Source organism: Oncorhynchus nerka, linkage group LG5, assembly GCF_034236695.1.
Source record: "Oncorhynchus nerka isolate Pitt River linkage group LG5, Oner_Uvic_2.0, whole genome shotgun sequence".
In the NCBI taxonomy this organism is placed as follows: Eukaryota; Metazoa; Chordata; class Actinopteri; order Salmoniformes; family Salmonidae; genus Oncorhynchus; species Oncorhynchus nerka.
The window spans coordinates 55,322,075-55,342,149 of NC_088400.1; the positions used below are offsets into that span (position 1 = coordinate 55,322,075).

The window sequence follows — 20,075 nt, forward strand, 5'->3', positions numbered from 1 at the left end:
TTCAGCTACAAGAGTGAGGTCGGGTGATTAGGCCTGGCTTGCAGTTGGCGTCCAATTCATCCCAAAGGTGTTCGATGGAGATGAGGTCAGGGTTCTGTGCAGGCCAGTCAAGTTCTTCCACACCGAGCTCGACAATCCATTTCTTTATGGACTTCGCTTTTTCACTGGAGCATTGTCATGCTGAAACAGGAAAGGGCCTTCCCCAAACTATTGCCACAAAGTTGGAAGCAATAGTCGTCTCAATAGTCGTCTCTAGAATGTCATTGTATGATGTAGCGCTAAGATTTCCCTTCACTGGAACAAAGGGGCCTAGACCGAACCATGAAAAACAATTATTCCTCCCCCACCAAACTTTACAGTTTGTACTAGGAAATTGGGGCAGGTAGCGTTCTCCTGGCACCTGCCAAACCTAGATTCGTCCGTCGGACTGCCAGATGGGGAAGCGTGATTCATAACTCCAGAGAACACGTTTCCACTGCTCCAGTGTTCAATGGCGGCGAGCTTTACACCACCACAGCCAACGCTTGGCATTATGCATGGTGATCTTAGGTTTGTGTGTGGCTGCTCGGCCATGGAAACCCATTTCATGAAGCTCCAGACGAACAGTTATTGTACTTATGTTGCTTCCAGAGGTAGTTTGAAACTCAGTAATGAGTGTTGCAACCGAGGACAGACTCAGCGGTCCCGTTCTGTGAGCTTGTATGGCCTACTACTTCGTACCTGAGCCGTTGTTGCTCCAAGACGTTTCCACTTCACAATAACAGCACTTACAGTTGATCGGGGCAGCTCAAGCAGGGCAGAAATTTGACGAACTGACTTGTTGGAAAGGTAGCATCCTATGACGGTGCCAAAAGTCTCTGAGCTCTTCAGTAAGGCCATTCTACTGCCAATGTTTGTCTATGGAGATTGCATGGCTGTGTGCTCTCTTTTATACACCTGTCAGCAATGGGTGTGGCTGAAACAGCCAAATCCACTTTGAAGGGTGCCCACATACTCTTTTGTATATTTAGTGTATTTGTACTGTACACTTTGAAGTAGACAACATTTCTCTCTCTGCCCCTTCTGTCTTTATCTATGCGTGATTATGCGTGACTAAGATCTTTTCACTCATATGGACCAACTCCATATTAATGCCCATGATTTTGGAATGAGATGTTCGACAAGCAAGTGTCCACATACTTTTGGTCATATAGTGTATGTATAAATATAAAAAGGGAGAGATATTCAAATTAGGCTACAGATGTTGTAAGAACACGCAGGGGGATATGGACATGACAAGGCTGGGTGTGAACAGACAGAGAGAGAGCACGAGCAGCCTTTCCCTGAAGCCTACATGCCTCAGTCTCAATTACCTTCCTGTCTCTGACCTCAAATAGTGAGAGTTAATAAGGCCTGTGAACTCTCCTCTCCCTGCTCAAACATGTATTCTCTCAGTACTGACACACACACTACTAACACCCCTTACCCTCTTACACCCCGGGTAGCTAGTCTTCTGAATGCAGCAACCTCCCACTCTCAGCTCAACCTCCGTCATGTCATCCACTACATTTGTGCCCCTGTACAGGGAGAGTGGTTATCGGTGCACGTATCTTGATAATGACTTGGTGTGTGCAACATTCACTATATAGTGTGCTACTTTTTGACCAGAGCACCAGGGGCCATGGTCAAAAGTAGTACACTATGGAGGGAATAGGGTGCCATATGGGACGCAGCCTTGGAAGGGGTTGCACATTTTAACGAAAATGATTAATTAATCATTAATGATAGACTTACTCCTCTGATGAAGCAGGTAATTAAGCGTTAATGAGGTACTGAAGAACCACACACTGAAGCGTCCCAGCACACTTGTTTTTCTTTTTTACTTGGCACTTTTGAAATGTGTGACATTTTTCCCTGCAAGTTGTTCTGGGAAGTGTGTGTGTGTGTGTGTGTGTGTGTGTGTGTGTGTGTGTGTGTGTGTGTGTGTGTGTGTGTGTGTGTGTGTGTGTGTGTGTGTGTGTGTGTGTGTGATGCACTGTAAGATAGGTTGAGCTGACACACATTGAGCTGATTGGAGTGTGTGTGTCCCCCGGCTAGATTAAAGTCAAGGTGGATTGGACAGCTGTTCCATTGCAATAACTTATACTTAGCATCTCCTTCATCACTCTTTATTTAGTTTCCCTTCCTCTTTTGACAGGTAGAAAGGCACCTTCTACCTGTCACTGTTTTAGTGAGAGAATAACATTCAGTCAACAGGCCCTGCGCTCGACTAGCGTTCTGTCCAGGGGGTGTACTTGTACATCAAGCTGCCTCCACGCTTCAGACACAGGATAATCAGGAGATTAAAGTCAACAGTATAGCTGCATTGGGGAGTTCTAGGGGGTGGGGAATGGAATTCATTTGTTTTATTCCGAGGGGTGGGGGGGGACTGTGGGAGGGGTCTCGAATGGTTGAGGGGGGTCTTGGAGGGTTCGGGTTTCACAAGATTGTGATATTGAAAAAGGAAACTATGACATATATTTTATATCACTATCATGCACATGTTCCTTCACACATAAGGATGGCTCTGCTCTGTTGCGGAAAGACTGATACATGTTTGATAGTGTCTTGATGCTGTATTGTTCGTCCTTCATGTTCTAATTATTTAATGTTACCCCTTCCTTGTGTTTTTTGTAATAAATAATTTTTTTTTTTAAATTAATAAAAATTAAACAGTATAGCTGCACTCAAACTCATATCATATACTGTAATCACAACTCTGTCAGTACTGTATAGTGTAAACCAGAGTCAAACTACAGAGATAAGCTAGTGTAATGAAGGTATGGTGAAATCTGAAGGGAAATGTAACGATAAATCAGTCGGTACTGTACATGTCTGTGTGTTGACTACAAGGCTCTGTCTCTCTAATGTCATTATCGTGTTGTCTGTTCTGGTGTCATTGCAGTGGGAGCCGCCCACGTAGAGGATGGATCCTTTGAAGCCATTTTCGGAGGTGAGAAATATATCAATCACAATGTATTTATAAAGGCGTTTTTATATGAGCAGTTGTCACGAGGCGCTATACTTTAACCCGGCCTAACTCCTCAGCTTTAGAGATGGTTATCCAGATCTGGTTAGCATTATTGTTCTCTCTATAGTCTGAGAATGGAACCAATGCCATGAGTATCACGTAAATGGAAAGTCCTCCACTCATTGTTTCTGGTTTCACCTACATAATTGTTATAGTTTCGCTAGTCATGCGGAGGAAACAACTTTACTTACATTTGAAGTCAATTAGCAGGTGCTCTTATCCAGAGAAACTCACAGGAAGTGCCTCGCTCAAGGGCACATCGACAGATTTTTCACCTAGTCAGCTCAGGGATTCAAACCAGCGACCTTTCGGTTACTGGCCCAACCATCTTAAACGCTAGGCTACCTGCCCGAACCAACCCACCTAAAATCAGTTAACTAAAATCTAAAAATAGAATGTCGCTTTGACGTTCTCGCTCACGATTACTACTATGATAACGTGTCTTACGGAAAAAACGTATTACACTTTAAAAGAGTATTCTATATTTTCAGAGACCATTCTCCTCTCTCAGTCGGTCTCATTCTACTCGTCTCTCTCCCTTCCCAGGAGTCATTTTTGCCCTGCTCCTGGCGCTGCTCCTGGCGTTGCTGGTACTGCGCTACATTGTCAAGCATAAGGGCACTTACCACACCAACGAGGCCGACTGTGGTGATTCCGTCGACAAGTTTGGCGGTGACTCTCAAAGCGAGCAGGTTCAACTAGAGATTTTGGACAAGGAAGAATAGAAAGAAGGATACTTCATTTGAAACAGGATCTTGTTCCATTTCTAAACCAGGGCCAATATTTTCTATGGAATTGGAAATGCCTATGATGGTCATCTAATTTCAAGACAACATTTATATGGGGACTACAACCATCTCAGCTCTGCAGATTTTGCTACGAAGTGACAAAATAATTAGATCACTTATTTTTGTATTGCCCATATAGTATATACACTATATATGCAAAAGTATGAGGACACCCCTTCAAATTAGTGGATTGGCTATTTCAGCCACATTACAGTCTTATTCTACAGCTTTATTTCCCTCATCAATCTACACAAAATCTCATAATGACAAAGCAAAAACAGTTATTTATCTATTTTTGCAAATGTATATTTTTTTAAACTGAAATATCACATTTACATAAGTATTCAGATCCTTTACTCAGTACTTTGTTGAAGCACCTTTGGCAGTGATTACAGCCTTGAGTCTTCTTGGGTATGACGCTACAAGCTTGGCACACCTGTATTTGGGGAGTTTATCCCATTTTTCTCTACAAATCCTCTCAAGCTCTGTTAGGTTAGATGGGGAGAGTTACTGCACAGCTATTTTCAGGTCTTGGGTTCAAGTTCGGGCTCTGGCTGGGCCACTCAAGGACGTTCAGAGACTTGTCCCAAAGCCACTCCTGCATTGTTTTGGCTGTGTGCTTAGGATCGTTGTCCTGTTGGAAGTTGAACCTTCAAGCCAGTCTAAGGTCCTGAGGGCTCTAGAAAAGGTTGTCATTAATGATCTCTCTGTACTTTGCTCAGTTCAACTTTCCCACAATCCTGACTAGTCTCCCAGACCCTGCCACTGAAAAAAAATCACACAACATGATGCATCATGCTTCACCGTAGGGATGGTGCCAGGTTTACTCCAGACGTGACTCTTGGCATTCAGGCCAAAGAGTTCAATCTTGGTTTCATCAGACCAGAGAATCTTGGAGAATCTCATGGTCTGAGAGTCCTTTAGGGGCTTTTATTGGGCACAATCCAAGCGAGCTGTCATGTGCCTTTTACTGATGAAGGGTTTCCGTCTGGCCACTCTACCATAAAAGCCAGATTGGTGGAGTGCTGCAGAGATGATTGTCCTTCTGGAAGGTTCTCCCATCTCCATAGAGCAACTCTGGAGTGCTGTCAGAGTGACCATCCGGTTCTTGGTCACCTCCCTGACCAAAGCCCTTCTCCCCCGATTGCTCAGTTTGGCCAGGCGACTAGCTCTAGGAAGAGTCTTGTTGGTTCCAAACTTGTTCCATTTAAGAATGATGGAGGCCACTGTGTTCTTGGGGACCTTCAATGCTGCAGAAATGCTTTGGTACCCTTTCCCAGATCTGTGCCTCGACACAATCCTGTCTCGGAACTCTATGGACAATTCCTTCGACCTCATGGCTTGGTTTTTGCTCTGTCATGCACTGTCAACTATAGACAGGTGTGTGCCTTTCCAAATCATGTCCAATCAATTGAATTTATCACAGGTGGACTTCAACCAAGTTGTAGAAACATTCAAGGATGATCAGTGAAAACAGGATGCACCAGAGCTCAATTTAGAGTCTCATAACAAAGGGTCTGAATACCTATGTAACATTAGAGTGTCTAGTTTGAGAAACAAACGCCTCACAAGTCCTCAACTGGTAGCTTCATTAAATAGTACCAGCAAAACACCAGTCTCAACCTCAGTGAACCAGTGAAGAGGCGAATCCGTGATGCTGGCCTTCTAGGCCGAGTTGCAAAGAAAAAGCCATACCTCAGACTGGCCAATAAAAAGAAAAGAGTAAGATGGGCAAAAGAACACAGACACTGGACAGAGGAACTCTGTCTAGAAGGCCAGCATCCCAGAGTCGCCTCATCACTGTTGATGTTGCTCAGTTGTGCACCAGGGCCTCCCACTCCTCTTTCTATTCTGGTTAGAGACATTTTGCACTGTTCTGTGAAGGGAGTAGTACACAGCGTTGTACGAGATCTTTAGTGTCTTGGCAATTTCTCGCATGGAATAGCCATCATTTCTTAGAACATGAATAGACTGACGAGTTTCAGAAGAAAGTTATTTTTTTCCGGCCATTTTGAGCCTGTAGTCAAACCCACAAATGCTGATGCTCCAGATATTCAACTAGTCTATTGAAGGCCTGTTGTAGTGCTTCTTTATCAGAACAACAGTTTTCAGCTGTGCGAACATAATTGCAAAATAGTTTTCTAATGATCAATTAGCCTTTTAAAATGAGAAACTTAGCTAACACAACGTGCCATTGTAGCACAGGATTGATGGTTGCTGATAATGGACCTCTGTACGCCTATGTAGATATTCCATAGAAAACATGCCTTTTCCAGCTACACTAGTCATTTACAACATTAACAATGTCTACTCTGTATTTCTGATCAGTTTGATGTTATTTTAATGGACACATTTTTTTTTCATTTCTTTCAAAAACAAGGAAATTCTAAGTGACCCCAAACTTTTGAACGGTAATGTATGCTCAAAGTATTAACATCGCAAAATACTGTATCAGTGACTAAATATGGTCAAGTTTATGTTGAAGATAATGCATGTTTTATCACATGAAAATGCCATTCGATTGTGGGTATGTATCAAGCTACACATTTGATACATTTTCACAGTCATGGATTAAATCAGCCAAACTTTTTTCCCAATTAAGAGTTACTTGTATACCCAGTCGAAAAATCGGATTATTCAACACAACATCTGGGTTCAGGAAACCAAGATATAGGGGCAAATGTTTGCACTTCAATAGTGTGTGTTAATGACATTTAGAAGCTTATGGAGGATTTTGTGTTTTCTATTTTCATCAAGCTAGAATAGAGCGATGCAGTGCCCGGGGCTGCTGAAGGGCAGTTCTGAATCCTTGAGTAGCGCCAGGCAGCGATATGTGGGTTTAATGCAATTCCAACAACCCCAGAAACGTTCCTGCAGAGCTGAGCCAGCACACTTTGCAAAAAACCATTGTGCCTCTGGGAAATCATTTTACTCTAATTGCGTATTATTCTTGGTTGGGATACAAGACAATACAAGCCAATCTCAAGATCATACATCACCTGATCTACGAGCTGGCAAAGAGCACTTACTTTTGGCCATTTGATTGCAAGTTGAAAGTATTTATTTCCATTTGTCTTCCTAATCAAAGTATGGGACAATTGCTAACCTTTCTCCAAACAGAGTTTTCCTTCAATTCTCTAATCAAGTCCAACTTCAAAGCCAGTGACTCAACGTGTTTGAGTGCAGTAGCTTGAGTGCTCTGTCTGATTGAGGTAAAGACAATAACGCCATTGAGACATCCATCCAACTGCCGTCCTCACCGACAACATATCAAATCCTATTGATCAGGGAGCAAAACACTTACAAAATATGTGCCCCAAATGGCACCCTATTTCTTATTTAGTGCACTAGGCTACTTTTGACCAGGGCCCTATGGGGGAATAGGATGCTAAAATAGGGAATAGGGTGCCACTTGGGACTCGGCCGTGACTTCAGCAGGGCCACTGACACCTCTCAAGGAGATGAACAACTTTTCTAAAAGAGTCATTCCAGGGTCACTGAAGCCATAGCCTGGCCTAGACAGCTAAATACAAGCACCAGGTGCTTGAAAGGCAATAATCAGGAAGTCAGCCTTGCAACCAGCCGCACTTCCCGTTCAATGTATTTTTATTATTAGGAATCAAATAACAGTTCAAAAGACACCCATCCTGTTCTCTTACAATTGTATCCCAGCTTTCCTCCTGGCCTTGGTGCGCGGAGAACATACTGTTTTATTGTGACAATAAGCCATACTTTGATATGGCCCTGAAGGCATCAACATAAATTCATTTCATCTCAACTGCTCTGTGAAGCTTGAACAATGGCAAAGCCAAAGCTGGTGACTTTTCCCATCTCTTCTCCTTCTTGTCGACAAAATGGCATAAAATGCAAATACATGCTAGCATTCTCCGTGGATGAGCGCGGCATGGGACTGTACTCTCCTAAAGACACCAACGATGAAAACACATTGCATTTCTTTTGAACAATGTAGCTACTTCACTCTCTTTGAGTTGTAGCTAATTCCAGTAAAAGAGGAAACAGTACGTGAATTAATGAATGACTTGACTTGGAAGCCCATGGTACCATAGTCTGAGTTGTGTAGATTATCGCCCTTGTTAGACAATAGGCTAAGTCTTGTGTGCGTCCCAAACAGCACCCATAGAGCTCTAGTCAAAAATTGTGCACTACAGAATGTACAGGAAATAGTCTGCCATTTGGGACAGAGACCTGGATGTGTTCAGACAAAGGAAAGAAGAATGGGAACAGGAAACTCATTGAATCATCTTGTTAGAATATCCCCATGGCTTACAATAGGCGCGGTCCCAAATGCAACCCTATTCCCTGGTCCCTGGTCAAAAGTAGTGCACTGCGTAGGGATTAGGGTGCCATTTGGGATGCACATTTTAAGGTTCTAGAGCTATTGAGAAAGGAGAGTTTTGCATAATACAGCAGCAATAAAACAGAAAACGCTAAATTCCAGCTCATCCAAGTGTTGCTCTATTCTATTCTTCAGCGAATATCCTATAAGCTATAATGAAGATATGTGACTTAGCCCCTGACATGGCAGGCTTCCTAGGAGAAAGGACTTCCTTTCCAGACTCAATTACTATTTCAATACGTTTCCGCTATGGATATTGAATATTGCAAGATAAGCAGTTCTCGCAAAATTGCTATCACAAAGTCTGCTCCGGGGTTTATGTTAAGGCTTTTTACGCTTCTGTTCAAAGGTGCATTGGGAAGGTTATGAAGTACATTTTTTGGGGGGGGGCAGGGTTACAGGAATAAATAATCCAGTACCTGCCTGTGAAGACGGATGCTACATTGTTACAGCCAGGAATAGTTTCTGCGCTCAGCACTTCCCCAAAGAAGTGAATGTCAAACTTGTGAATGTCAAACTTGCAGAGAGAGGGGATCCCCAACAGAGCAGCGTTAGAGAACTGTTAAACCAACTCAGTGTTAAAAATTAAATCGGCATAAGGTGAAACAGTGCCACTGTTCGCCCTCAGTGCATTTGTCGTGATTTTTGTTCTGCTGATGAAAAGGAGGAGAGGAGCAATCAGTATCGTGGACCCAAAAAATATTCCAGTACATACTCTGTGTTCTATCGCGTGTGGGGGGGGGCTGTGTTCGTTGTTTGAAGTATCTTCTTCGTTGTTGAAATATAGCAAATGGACGTGGCCGTTTCACCGAGTACGATTTCCAGCTTTTAAACAGTTTTCAACCAATGCAGTGTTAAAACAGTGTTCAACCAATGCAGTGTTAAAACAGTGTTCAACCAATGCAGTGTTAAAACAGTGTTCAACCAATGCAGTGTTAAAACAGTGTTCAACCAATGCAGTGTTAAAACAGTGTTCAACCAATGCAGTGTTAAAACAGTGTTCAACCAATGCAGTCAACCAATGCAGTGTTAAAAAAATGCAGTTAAAACAGTGTTCAACCAATGCAGTGTTAAAACAGTTTTCAACCAATGCAGTGTTAAAACAGTGTTCAACCAATGCAGTGTTAAAACAGTGTTCAACCAATGCAGTGTTAAAACAGTGTTCAACCAATGCAGTGTTAAAACAGTGTTCAACCAATGCAGTGTTAAAACAGTGTTCAACCAAAGCAGTGTTAAAACAGTGTTCAACCAAAGCAGTGTTAAAACAGTGTTCAACCAATGCAGTGTTAAAACAGTTTTTAGAAGAATTCACAAGCTTGTAATTGCAAAACTAGGCAGAAATGCTGAAGAAACGTGATTCAGAAAAGAGGGAACAAACGGTGTTATGCTTTGAACTGCTTTTAATTAAGTCTGTTCCTTTCTGTTTACTTTGATGAAACATTGTTTCCTTATTAGGCTCACTGCACCAAAGAGAGCTGCATCTCCATAAAACTAAAGGGAACATCATCCCCATTAACAACTGTTACTAATTTATATACCTATAGTTTGGTTTTGAAAGATTCATACAACACAAGAACAGTACACTGCCCTCTGATCCCAGAGATCATAATAACCTTGTGTCTCACTCCCACTATCCAACATGCATTTACTGTCCCCAAGGAGGCTGCCTGCCTATATACCCGCCTTCTTGCCTAGCTGCCTGTGTGGCTGGCTTCCTGTACAGATAGCCTAGCAGGGAGCCTGCCTCTACCTGCCTGTCTGCCTGCCTGCCTCTCTGCCTGTCTGCCTTCCTCTCTGCCTGCCTGCCTCTCTACCTGCTTGCCTCTCTGCCTTCCTCTCTGCCTGCCTGTCTGCCTGCCTGCCTCTCTGCCTGCCTGCCTGCCTGCCATGCCTGGTGCGCTCAGCAGTAAGAGGTGATATAGGCCTAATCATTATTACTCTATGATAACTGATAAATAATCCTCATATGAACGGTCACTAGGGGAAATTGGCTTTTGTTATTTCATGTGTAACCGCATTGCACCTGCAGAAGCCCAATCAGCAAAACAAGTCAGCCAGCACTGAATCATCTGCAGGTAGTCTGCTAGGCTGTATTGTCATTAACAAACTACTGGAATTGTGTTTGTGTGTGTATAAGGATGGGTTCTTTTGGGTCCTAGAGTATGTTCACTTTTTTCATGTACTGTAGTTCCATCTTATTTTTAAAAAAAATAATAATAATAATGACTGTTTTTTTAATACAGGCAGAGCATTGAAAGGTCTCTGTACTTTGTTTTCTCTCTCTCAATGTGAGAAGCCAGTTCCAAGTTCCAGTTGTCTTTCCAGACTTAGTTGTTGTGACAAACTTTTGACCAGATAATTCAGTTCCCTGGGTGTAATTATTCAGTTGACTGCAGGCACATTTAGATTTAATTAAAAGTGAGAGCCCAATATCACTTGTCATTGCACCTGACACCCTGGCGTTAACTTTGCAGCTTTGCATTCATTAGAGCAGGCAGTCATTTTGTCACATCTCCTTTGGAATTGCCTAAAGTTGTTTCTTATTTACAGCATCATTCTAGCAGAATATAGTGTACATCCTTAGGCATGAAAGTAACAAAACGGAGGTGTGTGTGTGTGTGTGTGTGTGTGTGTGTGTGTGTGTGTGTGTGTGTGTGTGTGTGTTGGCAGAGGCCTTCCAGGTTCCCCACAGTCATAACACGGTAGGAGCATGACTGTGTCTTTGCACTGCCAATTATCACTCCGGAAATTGACTAAACAGACTAACTACATCACACACACAGTGTGTGGGGTGATTGATGTGAGAAATCTGCTTTAAAGCTTGGTCTCTAATTAGATGAAACAGGAGAAAATAGATCTCACAAAACATCTTGCTCACCTTACATGGCCTCTGCCAGGTTTTGCTTGAAAGGCAGAGGCATCTTCAGCATCTTTTCGACACTCTCTGAGAAGGCCAGATACATTTCCACTGTCATTTCTGATGTGGACTGACTCAGTGTTACCGGACTGTCGAAATCAAATTGAATTCTTTAGGTCAGATTGCTACAACTCTTCAGGGAAATATCCAGAGACAATATACAGTCTGTACAACAGCAACAATTACAAATGAATAAAGTGCTAAAGTAACTATTCCTAATATCGAGTACATCCCAGTGCTTAATGGTAAACACAGCACCTTGATGTGTGATCTGCATTTTTATGAACAAAGTTTTCCTGTGGAGAAATAGAGTTGTTCCCTCTAACTGGACCAATAGCCTTGTTTGGTATGCAGGTCCACCTGCAGGTCCACCGGAGTCCCCAAACATAACAATTAATTGGCTCTAGCTCTCCTTTGTGTCAGATCCCACATTTCAACTCAATTAAACCCCATTTTATTTCAGAGCTGCGTTTGCGGCATGAGTGTGACTAATTGAAAAGTGAACGGAAAGGAAAGGCCATTTTCTCACCTAGAAATGACTCACCTACTCATCACACAGTGCATTTGTCTTTCTCAAATCGAACAAATGGTTCAAGCCTCTGCTCAAACGTAGGAACAGTGAGCCTCATTATCACGTTGGAAAGGTGGATGAATGATGCCTATTCATCCATCATTACATATCATAGGGCTTTCTGTCTTTGTGCTCGTTCGCCATGAGATGAGGAAATAAGAATGACCTCATTTCACACAGACAGGGCAAACACAGTTAATTGTTCCAAGTGTTATTGTTAAAGCCTCTTAATCCTAGGATTTAAGAGTGATTAGCATTTTGTTTTCATAAGATTAAACAATGGACTAAAAGCTGTCGTGTTTAATCACGAGACATTCTTATAAACTAGGGGAATTTGTTATTTTATTTCATGGTTAGCACCAATCAGTGCTAAAAGACTTGCACTCTCCTGGATAAGCTCTTGAAAGTAAGTCCATTCATACAAATACATCTAATTTGACTTTGCCTTTGAGTCATTCCATTGGACCACCTCCTCTACAGTATTAGCAGGGAGTTTTTATAACTAACCCAAGATAGACGAGCCTGTCGTTTCCAACGGGAGCAAATGAATCACAGCGTGCAGAACAAGCAAGAAGGTGGGCAGAGTCAAACACCAGCTACTGAGATCTTTTTCGCGTTATTTGTATATTTCAGTTAGGGAACGCCTACTCTGGGAGGTGCGCGTGTGCACTCTAAGCAACGCACTTAAAAAAAAAAACTTTGGCAAAACGCAGTCCACTCTGTTTGTTACAGCTTTTAGTTTGGAAGCAGAAACCTGTATGGAGATCAACATGTTTCATCGATGAGAGAATCAACAGAATATCGGCCAAAACCCATCTCGCTTGATATTCTCCCATTGCCGGCCACTGGGCTTCCATACTAGTGAGTGGAAATGCCAACCGGATGCTTTGCGTTTATGCATCCAGTTTAATATATGGCTCATCGTTCTGTCTGTGGTATTAGATTTTCTGTGATAGTGAGACATTTCCCTCTTGTGGTGAAAAGGATCCTGTAGTTGTATGGAAGTCAAATGTTCCGGCTGCGCCACCCAGTGACAAATTCTAAGTACTGCAATGAGAATACTGGAACACTGGTGGTCAACATTCATTCAAAACAACCACTCCTTCTGAAAGTAACGTCTTCGACAGAGGGCGTGACAGTTGGTGATAGAGTGGGGAAATGACTGGTGAGAAGAAGCATCCTTTTCAGTCAACCTCAAAGTCCCATTTTCATTTTGATGTGCTGTGCAGAGGTTGGGCTTAGAGTTGAGGTTTAGGGAACGTGTTAAAGGTTAGGATTCGAGCGGTTAACATAGACTCTGGCCATGGGAACTTATTTGTACATTTGAACTGTCCTGTTATGAGCCCTATGACTGTGTTGAATATCACTCCCTTGACCACATTTTATAAAGTGCCTGGGGAAGCGAGGGCCTCCATCGTGGGAGATTTATGATATGGATTTATTTTATTATCAAGTAATAAAAGTGGTCCGAACATCTGTTTTATTACTTTTATTTTTTTTTTAAAAAAGGGTGCCAATACTGATGGAGAATTACGAGGCGATAGACTGATTTACTGGACATCAGGACTTACAGCTGACTTGTAAGTCCTGACGTACTTCAAAATTCCAAGTATGGCAGTACCAAGTACCTCAAGTTAGGAATGCATAATGGATACCATGCCAAACAAGCAAAAGCAAAAGGCTGTTGTAGGCTCAGGAAAAAAAAGTGTTGGCAGCAAAATACAAAGGACGCTTTATGTTGCTCTTTACCACCGAGCAAAACCCAGCAGACCAGTCTAGCCCAATTGAAATCTTACCCTGAATTCAGAGAGATACTCTGCCAATAACAGAGTGGGCTAGACCGTCAGAGGCGGAGTGTTTGTTTCTAGAAATAAGGGTGTTTTGAATGGGCACATTCTGCTAGTATTGATAAACAGGTCTGTTGGCAGGCGGCTGATGTGGGCAGGGGTTTGAGTTAGCCCAGGCCCAGACGCTCAGACCGTTCTGTTGGAGGGACGCCAGTGAAATTCTCTGGCCTGCTAGAGGCAAACGATTATGTGAAGAAGACCGCCAAGAGCATAATTTCCCGTTAGAATGGGAATTAGAGAACCACACACTTAGTTCAATCCCATCAGTCACTAGGAAAACGGATGGATGAAGGAAGGATGGACGAAGTGGGGTGCACATGCAGATGTGCTGAGTCACAGGCCATTGTGACATCCCTTCCTCTGTCTCAAAACAACAAAGATCCATCTATGTGGTCCAAGCCAGGCCACGGGATGATTTCAGAGAAGAGGACAGAGGGGGTAACATCTATGGGATGGAAGAGTGAGGACAGGGTGGAGGACTGGATGTGTTGGGATGATGTCTGGACCTACTGTAATAAGACAGTTATTGTTAACACATTACACACACACACCAATGGAGGCTCCTCAAACGAGGAAGGGAAGGACCATCCTTCTCAGTGAATTTCAGAAAAATAGAAATAGTCAAACAATAATCAAATAATAATAATAATAATTCAAATGTCACCAAATACCTAATTAAAACACACTGTTTTGCAATGGTCTACAGTAATCTCAACAGCACCCTCTACCTTGGTATAGCCGGAGGACATCTATTTTCCATCCTCCTCTGGCTACATTGACTTCAATACAAAACCTAGGAGGCACGTGCTCCTCACCCCCTTTCATAGAACTTCCCGAAGGACGTCCTCCAACCAATCAAAGCTTTTGCAGTATGAACTAACATGTTGTCCACTCAACCAAAGGATCAGAGAACTAACGTACACGTGTGATTTAGAAGCTTGGTGAGTTGGTGACATTGTTGGATAGATTGAAAGATTGAGACAGTGAATGGTGATAGATGATCATTTTTACGTTACTATTCCATTCAAATGAATTTCTTCAAACTACAGGAGACGTAGGAAGTGGATTAATCCTTGCTTGGACTAACAAATTCTTAGCTCTTCTGTCTAACTGTGTTGTGTTATTGTTTTTTGTCTTGCCTGTTAAATCCTGTCGCACCCTCAGTGGAAGAGTTGAGCTCTCCAACAGCATCCATCTGTGATGAGCATGTCCTGCACTGAAACCTAGCCACTGAACACCTCTACCCCTGTCCTGCACTGAAACCTAGCCACTGAACACCTCTACCCCTGTCCTGCACTGAAACCTAGCCACTGAACACCTCTACCCCTGTCCTGCACTGAAACCTAGCCACTGAACACCTCTACCCCTGTCCTGCACTGAAACCTAGCCACTGAACACCTCTACCCCTGTCCTGCACTGAAACCTAGCCACTGAACACCTCTACCCCTGTCCTGCACTGAAACCTAGCCACTGAACACCTCTACCCTGTCCTGCACTGAAGCCTCTGAACACCTCAAACCCTGACCTGCACTGAAGTCAAGCCTCTCGAACACCTCAGCTCATGTCTTGTAACCTCATTCAGTCACTGCTGTGATCCCTTCCCAACACTGTAAGTATCAGCATTCAACATCAACTTTCATTCCCATTCCCCATACTATTTTACAAAATAATTGATTTATTAAATCTTAGGGTTAAAATAGTTTGTCTTTGATGATTTTTTAAACACGCTTTGTGTACTCCCATCCTCCTATATTTTCAAGTCACCAGCCTCCACTGACACCCAGAATCATATTAAACCTCTATACAACCAGAGCCTCCCAGCCTCTGAGGCAGAATAATTCAGATGTGTTAAATAGTAAATAAAAAGGAGGATTAAAAGCGAGCTAATTAAAACATCCAATGAGTTTATTGACCTCTCTGCCCCAATCCCTGCAATCCCCTCTCCACAGGAGCAAAGAACAGTTTTATGAATACCACACACACACACACACACACACACACACCGCCAAGTCTTGAGTGAACTGAAACACTACATGCCAGTTTTACAAATGCCACCAGAAAAAAAGTAGCTAAGTAGCTTAGTATGCAGAAAGCCGTTTAGTGCTCATTGTTATTTCTGGATACTGTGAGAAAAAGTGCCAGAGGCAATTTAGGCCATTGCCTTTGAGTGGCTGTGTGGTCACTTGTTTTTACGACGAGTCTGAAGCAGTGAAATAGTACATAATGATGTCTGGTTTGAGTAAGAATGTGACACACACACACACACACACACACACACACCAGTAAGAGCCAAGTCCTGAGTGAAGTGAAGTGAAACACTACTACTGGACTCCTGATCAGAGGACCGGACCTCACCTGGGATTGAAAACTCACCAAGTCTGCCAATGCCTGTTCCTGTTCAAACAACTTCTCTCCCGTTTTTCACCCAGATCATCTTGTCCCAATTTTACGCATTACTTGTGAATTCCCTTTGAGGTTGGTTCCATACTGGCAGTTGTTTTTTCTGGGCCAAATCAAACAATAGCCTGATCTGCACTTTGTATCACAAAAAAAACTTTTTGTGTGGTGCTAGTGAAGTTCTCCACCTAATTTATTGCCTTCAGCAATCTTATAAAACTTAAAACATTTTGACTAATTTAACACTAAGAGGATACAGGTCTAAAATGAAACTTTGACTTCTTAAGGTGACCCAGAAGATGACTTAATTGACTTAACTAGGAATCTTTGGCTCCTAGAAGGAGCACAGCAGACCATTGATACATGTCCTTCATCTCACTCAGTTTTGAGTGGTTTGTGAGAAGGAGGTGAGAAGAGAGGAGAGAGGATGCGAGGGGTATGCAATTGAGATTCTCTCCAAGCCTGTCTGAGTCGAGAAGATACGTCAGGAGGTACCGAAAGACAGTTAAAAAATGTCACTCAAACATTTCATAGCTCTACATGCTTTCAGAAAGAATAAAAATCACTGTCTCTAAGCAAGTTTATGAAATGTGTTTCACATTAGGGTTACATGAGTGTTTACAGCAGGCTTAGTGCCAAATTAGATTTACAGAACTATCCATAATCGAAAGCTGTTAAAAAGTGAGCTAAGTGCATAATTGAGCAAACACTGTAAAGCTGAGAATGCATCAATGGAACATTCATCCACACCTGGACTACCACCAGAGAAACTGTCTGAGAAGTGTTTCTCTCTCTCTGATTGGTTAACTGACAGAGGTTATAAGGGCACCTCTTGCCACCTAGAGAGACAGAGGCATGATTCAATAAACGTCTTCCTCAATTTGTCAGATAGTCGGCAGTAGGCTACATGCCAAGTTCAACTTGGCTAACCCAAATAGCTAGCTACACTCGTATAAAAATGTGTTCCAAAAGGGTTATTCGGCTGTCCCGGTAGGACAACTCTTTTTGGTTCCAGGTAGAACCTTTTTGGTTTCAAATAGAACTCGTTTCGTGTAGAACCCTGTCAGGAAAGGGTTCTACCTGGAACCAAAAGGGTTCTACCTGGAACCAAAAAATGGTTCTTCAAATGGTTCTCCTATGGAGACATCCGAAGAACACTTTTAGGTTCTAGATAGCACCTTTTTTCTAAGTGCTTGTTAAATAAGAGGCCAACATTTTTATGAAATGTTGTTACATACAGCATTTCATTTATCTTCTCCATTTTACCAATATTTTGGGATAGGGTTTTATCTTGCTTTTACCTGTTGGAGGTTGGCTCGCTGCCGCTCTCCCTGAAAACTCCAGTCAGGTTTTGGCCGATTTCACATTTGAATTCTGTGTCGTCACACGACTTCCGGTAATGACCGTCTTTGGCTTTACCTTGAAGACCGTCTCCTAGACGTTGAACTGATGTGCCCAGTGGGTAGCTAACTCAGCTCGCTAGCTGTGTTGACGGAGGTATACAGAAAGTAAACAACAAACGGTAAAGTAAGTTAAGGGCAGATAAACAATCACACAAAGAAATGATTGAAAACACGGTACATAAAAGTGTATGCTTCTGGCTCAGTATATGGGAGGCCAAAATGGATTTTCTCTATAACATGATCGATATTATGAAATGACCATCAGCCCTTTTAAGAGAGAGAAAGATTTTGTTTAACTGCCTCGCATCTAATCTAGTAGTTCCCTCTTCCTCCCCTTTTTCAGCCCAAATAGTTTCAATATGCTCATTATGGGCTAAGTCTATTGCAAGCATTATTCAGGATATATTGCCTCATTAATCTAATGTATCCAACCCAATAAATTGTTGAATATCCAGTTAAATCACAAGAAGACATATTTCCCATATATTTAAGAGTAGTGATAGAATGTGGAATATCCAAAATCCAATTGTAAATTGACCTCGGAATTTGTTGAGCAAATTTAGGCCCACACCATGCCTCTCTACCCATACCCAGCTGGCTTTCATCACTCTAAGAGAAAAGAGGGAAACGACTGCCAAGCAAAGCAGGGCCTTAACCATAACTCACCCTCTGCATGTGCCTTGAACAATGTGATGGTTGATTAACATTTGACATTTACAAGTCTGTGTGTTGAACAGCGGTCCTATGCGTGTGACTTTTGGGGGGTGGGGGGGTGGGGGGGGGTGGACATGAGCAAGTGTTCAGTGATGCAGAGGAGGGAAGGGCCAATGGAAATGGAAACTGTCATGTTTCCAGGAAAAACATCTCCCAGTCAGCGACCATAATCCCATCCATTGAAGTGTACGGATGAAGCCAATAGGCATTGGAGAGGGAGCGAGAGAGTGCAGGCCTTTAGACAGGGGAATTCGCACGTCTTGTCAGATCAATTTAAGCAACTAAAGTAATAATGACATCCACTGATTAAATATGAGATTGTACCTTTACATAATGTTGCTGTCTGAGAACATCGTGACAGAAATGTTGCCAATGGTAATTTTGTACATTTATTAAAAGCATCAATTCCCCTCAATGTACTTAGAACATTTCATAACTAGGACCAAGATCTAAAATGTATTCAAAATAGCTTCTGAAGTTCAATGGGAAAATATGCTCATTTTTCATTTCCTGAAAACTTCTTGTATTGGAGATAAGACATTTTCATCAGACAGTAACGTAATGAAAACCAAGATTAAACACCCAGAGGAAACAAAATGTGACATTCCAAAAAAAAAAACGAGGCTATTTTTCCACATACTGTAGGTATAATGTATTTACTGTAAAACGTTTTCGACAAGGATGCTGTTTTTGGATGCAATAGGAAGTGTCAGCTCCTTGCTTGTCCTGTTGTGTTTTTTTGACAGGTACTCAAAGCCACATGGTATAGTGTAGCAGCTGGCTATGGCATAGTAGACTGGCTACGGCATAGTACCACATGCTTGCTATTGTAACACAACCTTAGTTATCAAATCCATCCCCTATCAAACCAATAATGACAAAATACATCAACAAATATGACAGACAGCCTCGTATACAACAACATTAGCATTAACATGGATCTTTTATCGCTCTCTGTTCTGCTTGAAGCGAGTGTTAACTGCTCGTTCTAAAGTGTTAGATTTTTTTCATCCACTACAAGGGGATGCATGAGTTCATGGGAAGCCGCCATGTTTATCGTTGTGAGTATAGCCTGGGCCTCGCTAGGCCCATACCTCATGTCAGCGCTGGGGAACCAGGGAGAAGCCAACCGACCGACCGGGGCCCTAATCAACTACAGATGAGTGGAGGGACAGAGCCCGGCCAAGAGCAGAGGAGGCCCCACTCTTTAATAACACTAGAAATAACAGACTGGGGCTGTGGATGGCGGGTCCCAGAGAGGCCTGGCCCACTCTCAGTTTTTCAGCTCCAGCGTCACAGTCTTCTCCTGAAGTCACCACCTGAGAATGCTGGGACGTGGGGCCCCGCAGCCCCTCGCGTGTGAACACAGTTTTTCCGAAGGAAGGGGCTCACTCTACCCACATAGAGTCAGGTAGCCCGAGTCGAGACAGCCTCAACACCAAGAATCTGCTTTTGACTCAATGCAGTCGCCTCTCCTCTCGTGTTCCAGGCTACAGTAGGCCATAATGCAGGCACTGCAGCACACTCATATATGAAAAGGCAAAGCCGCAGAGGTAAGGAACTTTGACTTTGTGCTGGTCACAAATAATACAACCACATGTTTGTGTTCACAGTATAGAGAAGTATACTACTATCCAAACTCCAAAAGAGACATAATTATTCTGAGAATTTTCTCAAAACAGGTCATATTGACATTGGTGCCACAAAATCAAAACATCCCACAAAATCATAAGTATAGACATTGGTCCCATAAAATCAAAACAGTAATGACTTACTGTACAAAAAGGGTCTTGATCTGAGTTCTTGTAGATGTGTTACGAAACACACTTAAACACCACACATGTCCATTAAAACGCATAAGGCAAAACCCACATAATAGATCCTTAAGTAGTCGGACGGAAAGTGTGGAGAGTAGAAAGCACCCAAACACAAGTGTTCATCTTTGAAGTGTTCCCATCTGTTGGTCGGGCTGAGGGGGAGAGAATTCCTTCACACGTATTTATTTGTGCTGGCTTTTCCAACTTCTGATTAG

The 20,075-nt window shown here is 42.6% G+C and overlaps 1 protein-coding gene across 1 annotated transcript in view; it reads left to right on the forward strand.

The window, feature by feature from the left end:
- Positions 1-6,434, forward strand: part of LOC115129665 (cell adhesion molecule 2-like) — a 33,772-nt gene extending 27,338 nt beyond the window's left edge. The window contains exons 4-5 of the mRNA XM_029660273.2: positions 2,924-2,971; positions 3,596-6,434. Of these exons, the coding sequence (XP_029516133.1) occupies positions 2,924-2,971; positions 3,596-3,774 (227 nt within the window). The 3' untranslated portion in view covers positions 3,775-6,434. The remainder of the gene's footprint in view (positions 1-2,923; positions 2,972-3,595) is intronic.
- Positions 6,435-20,075: the final 13,641 nt, after the last annotated feature.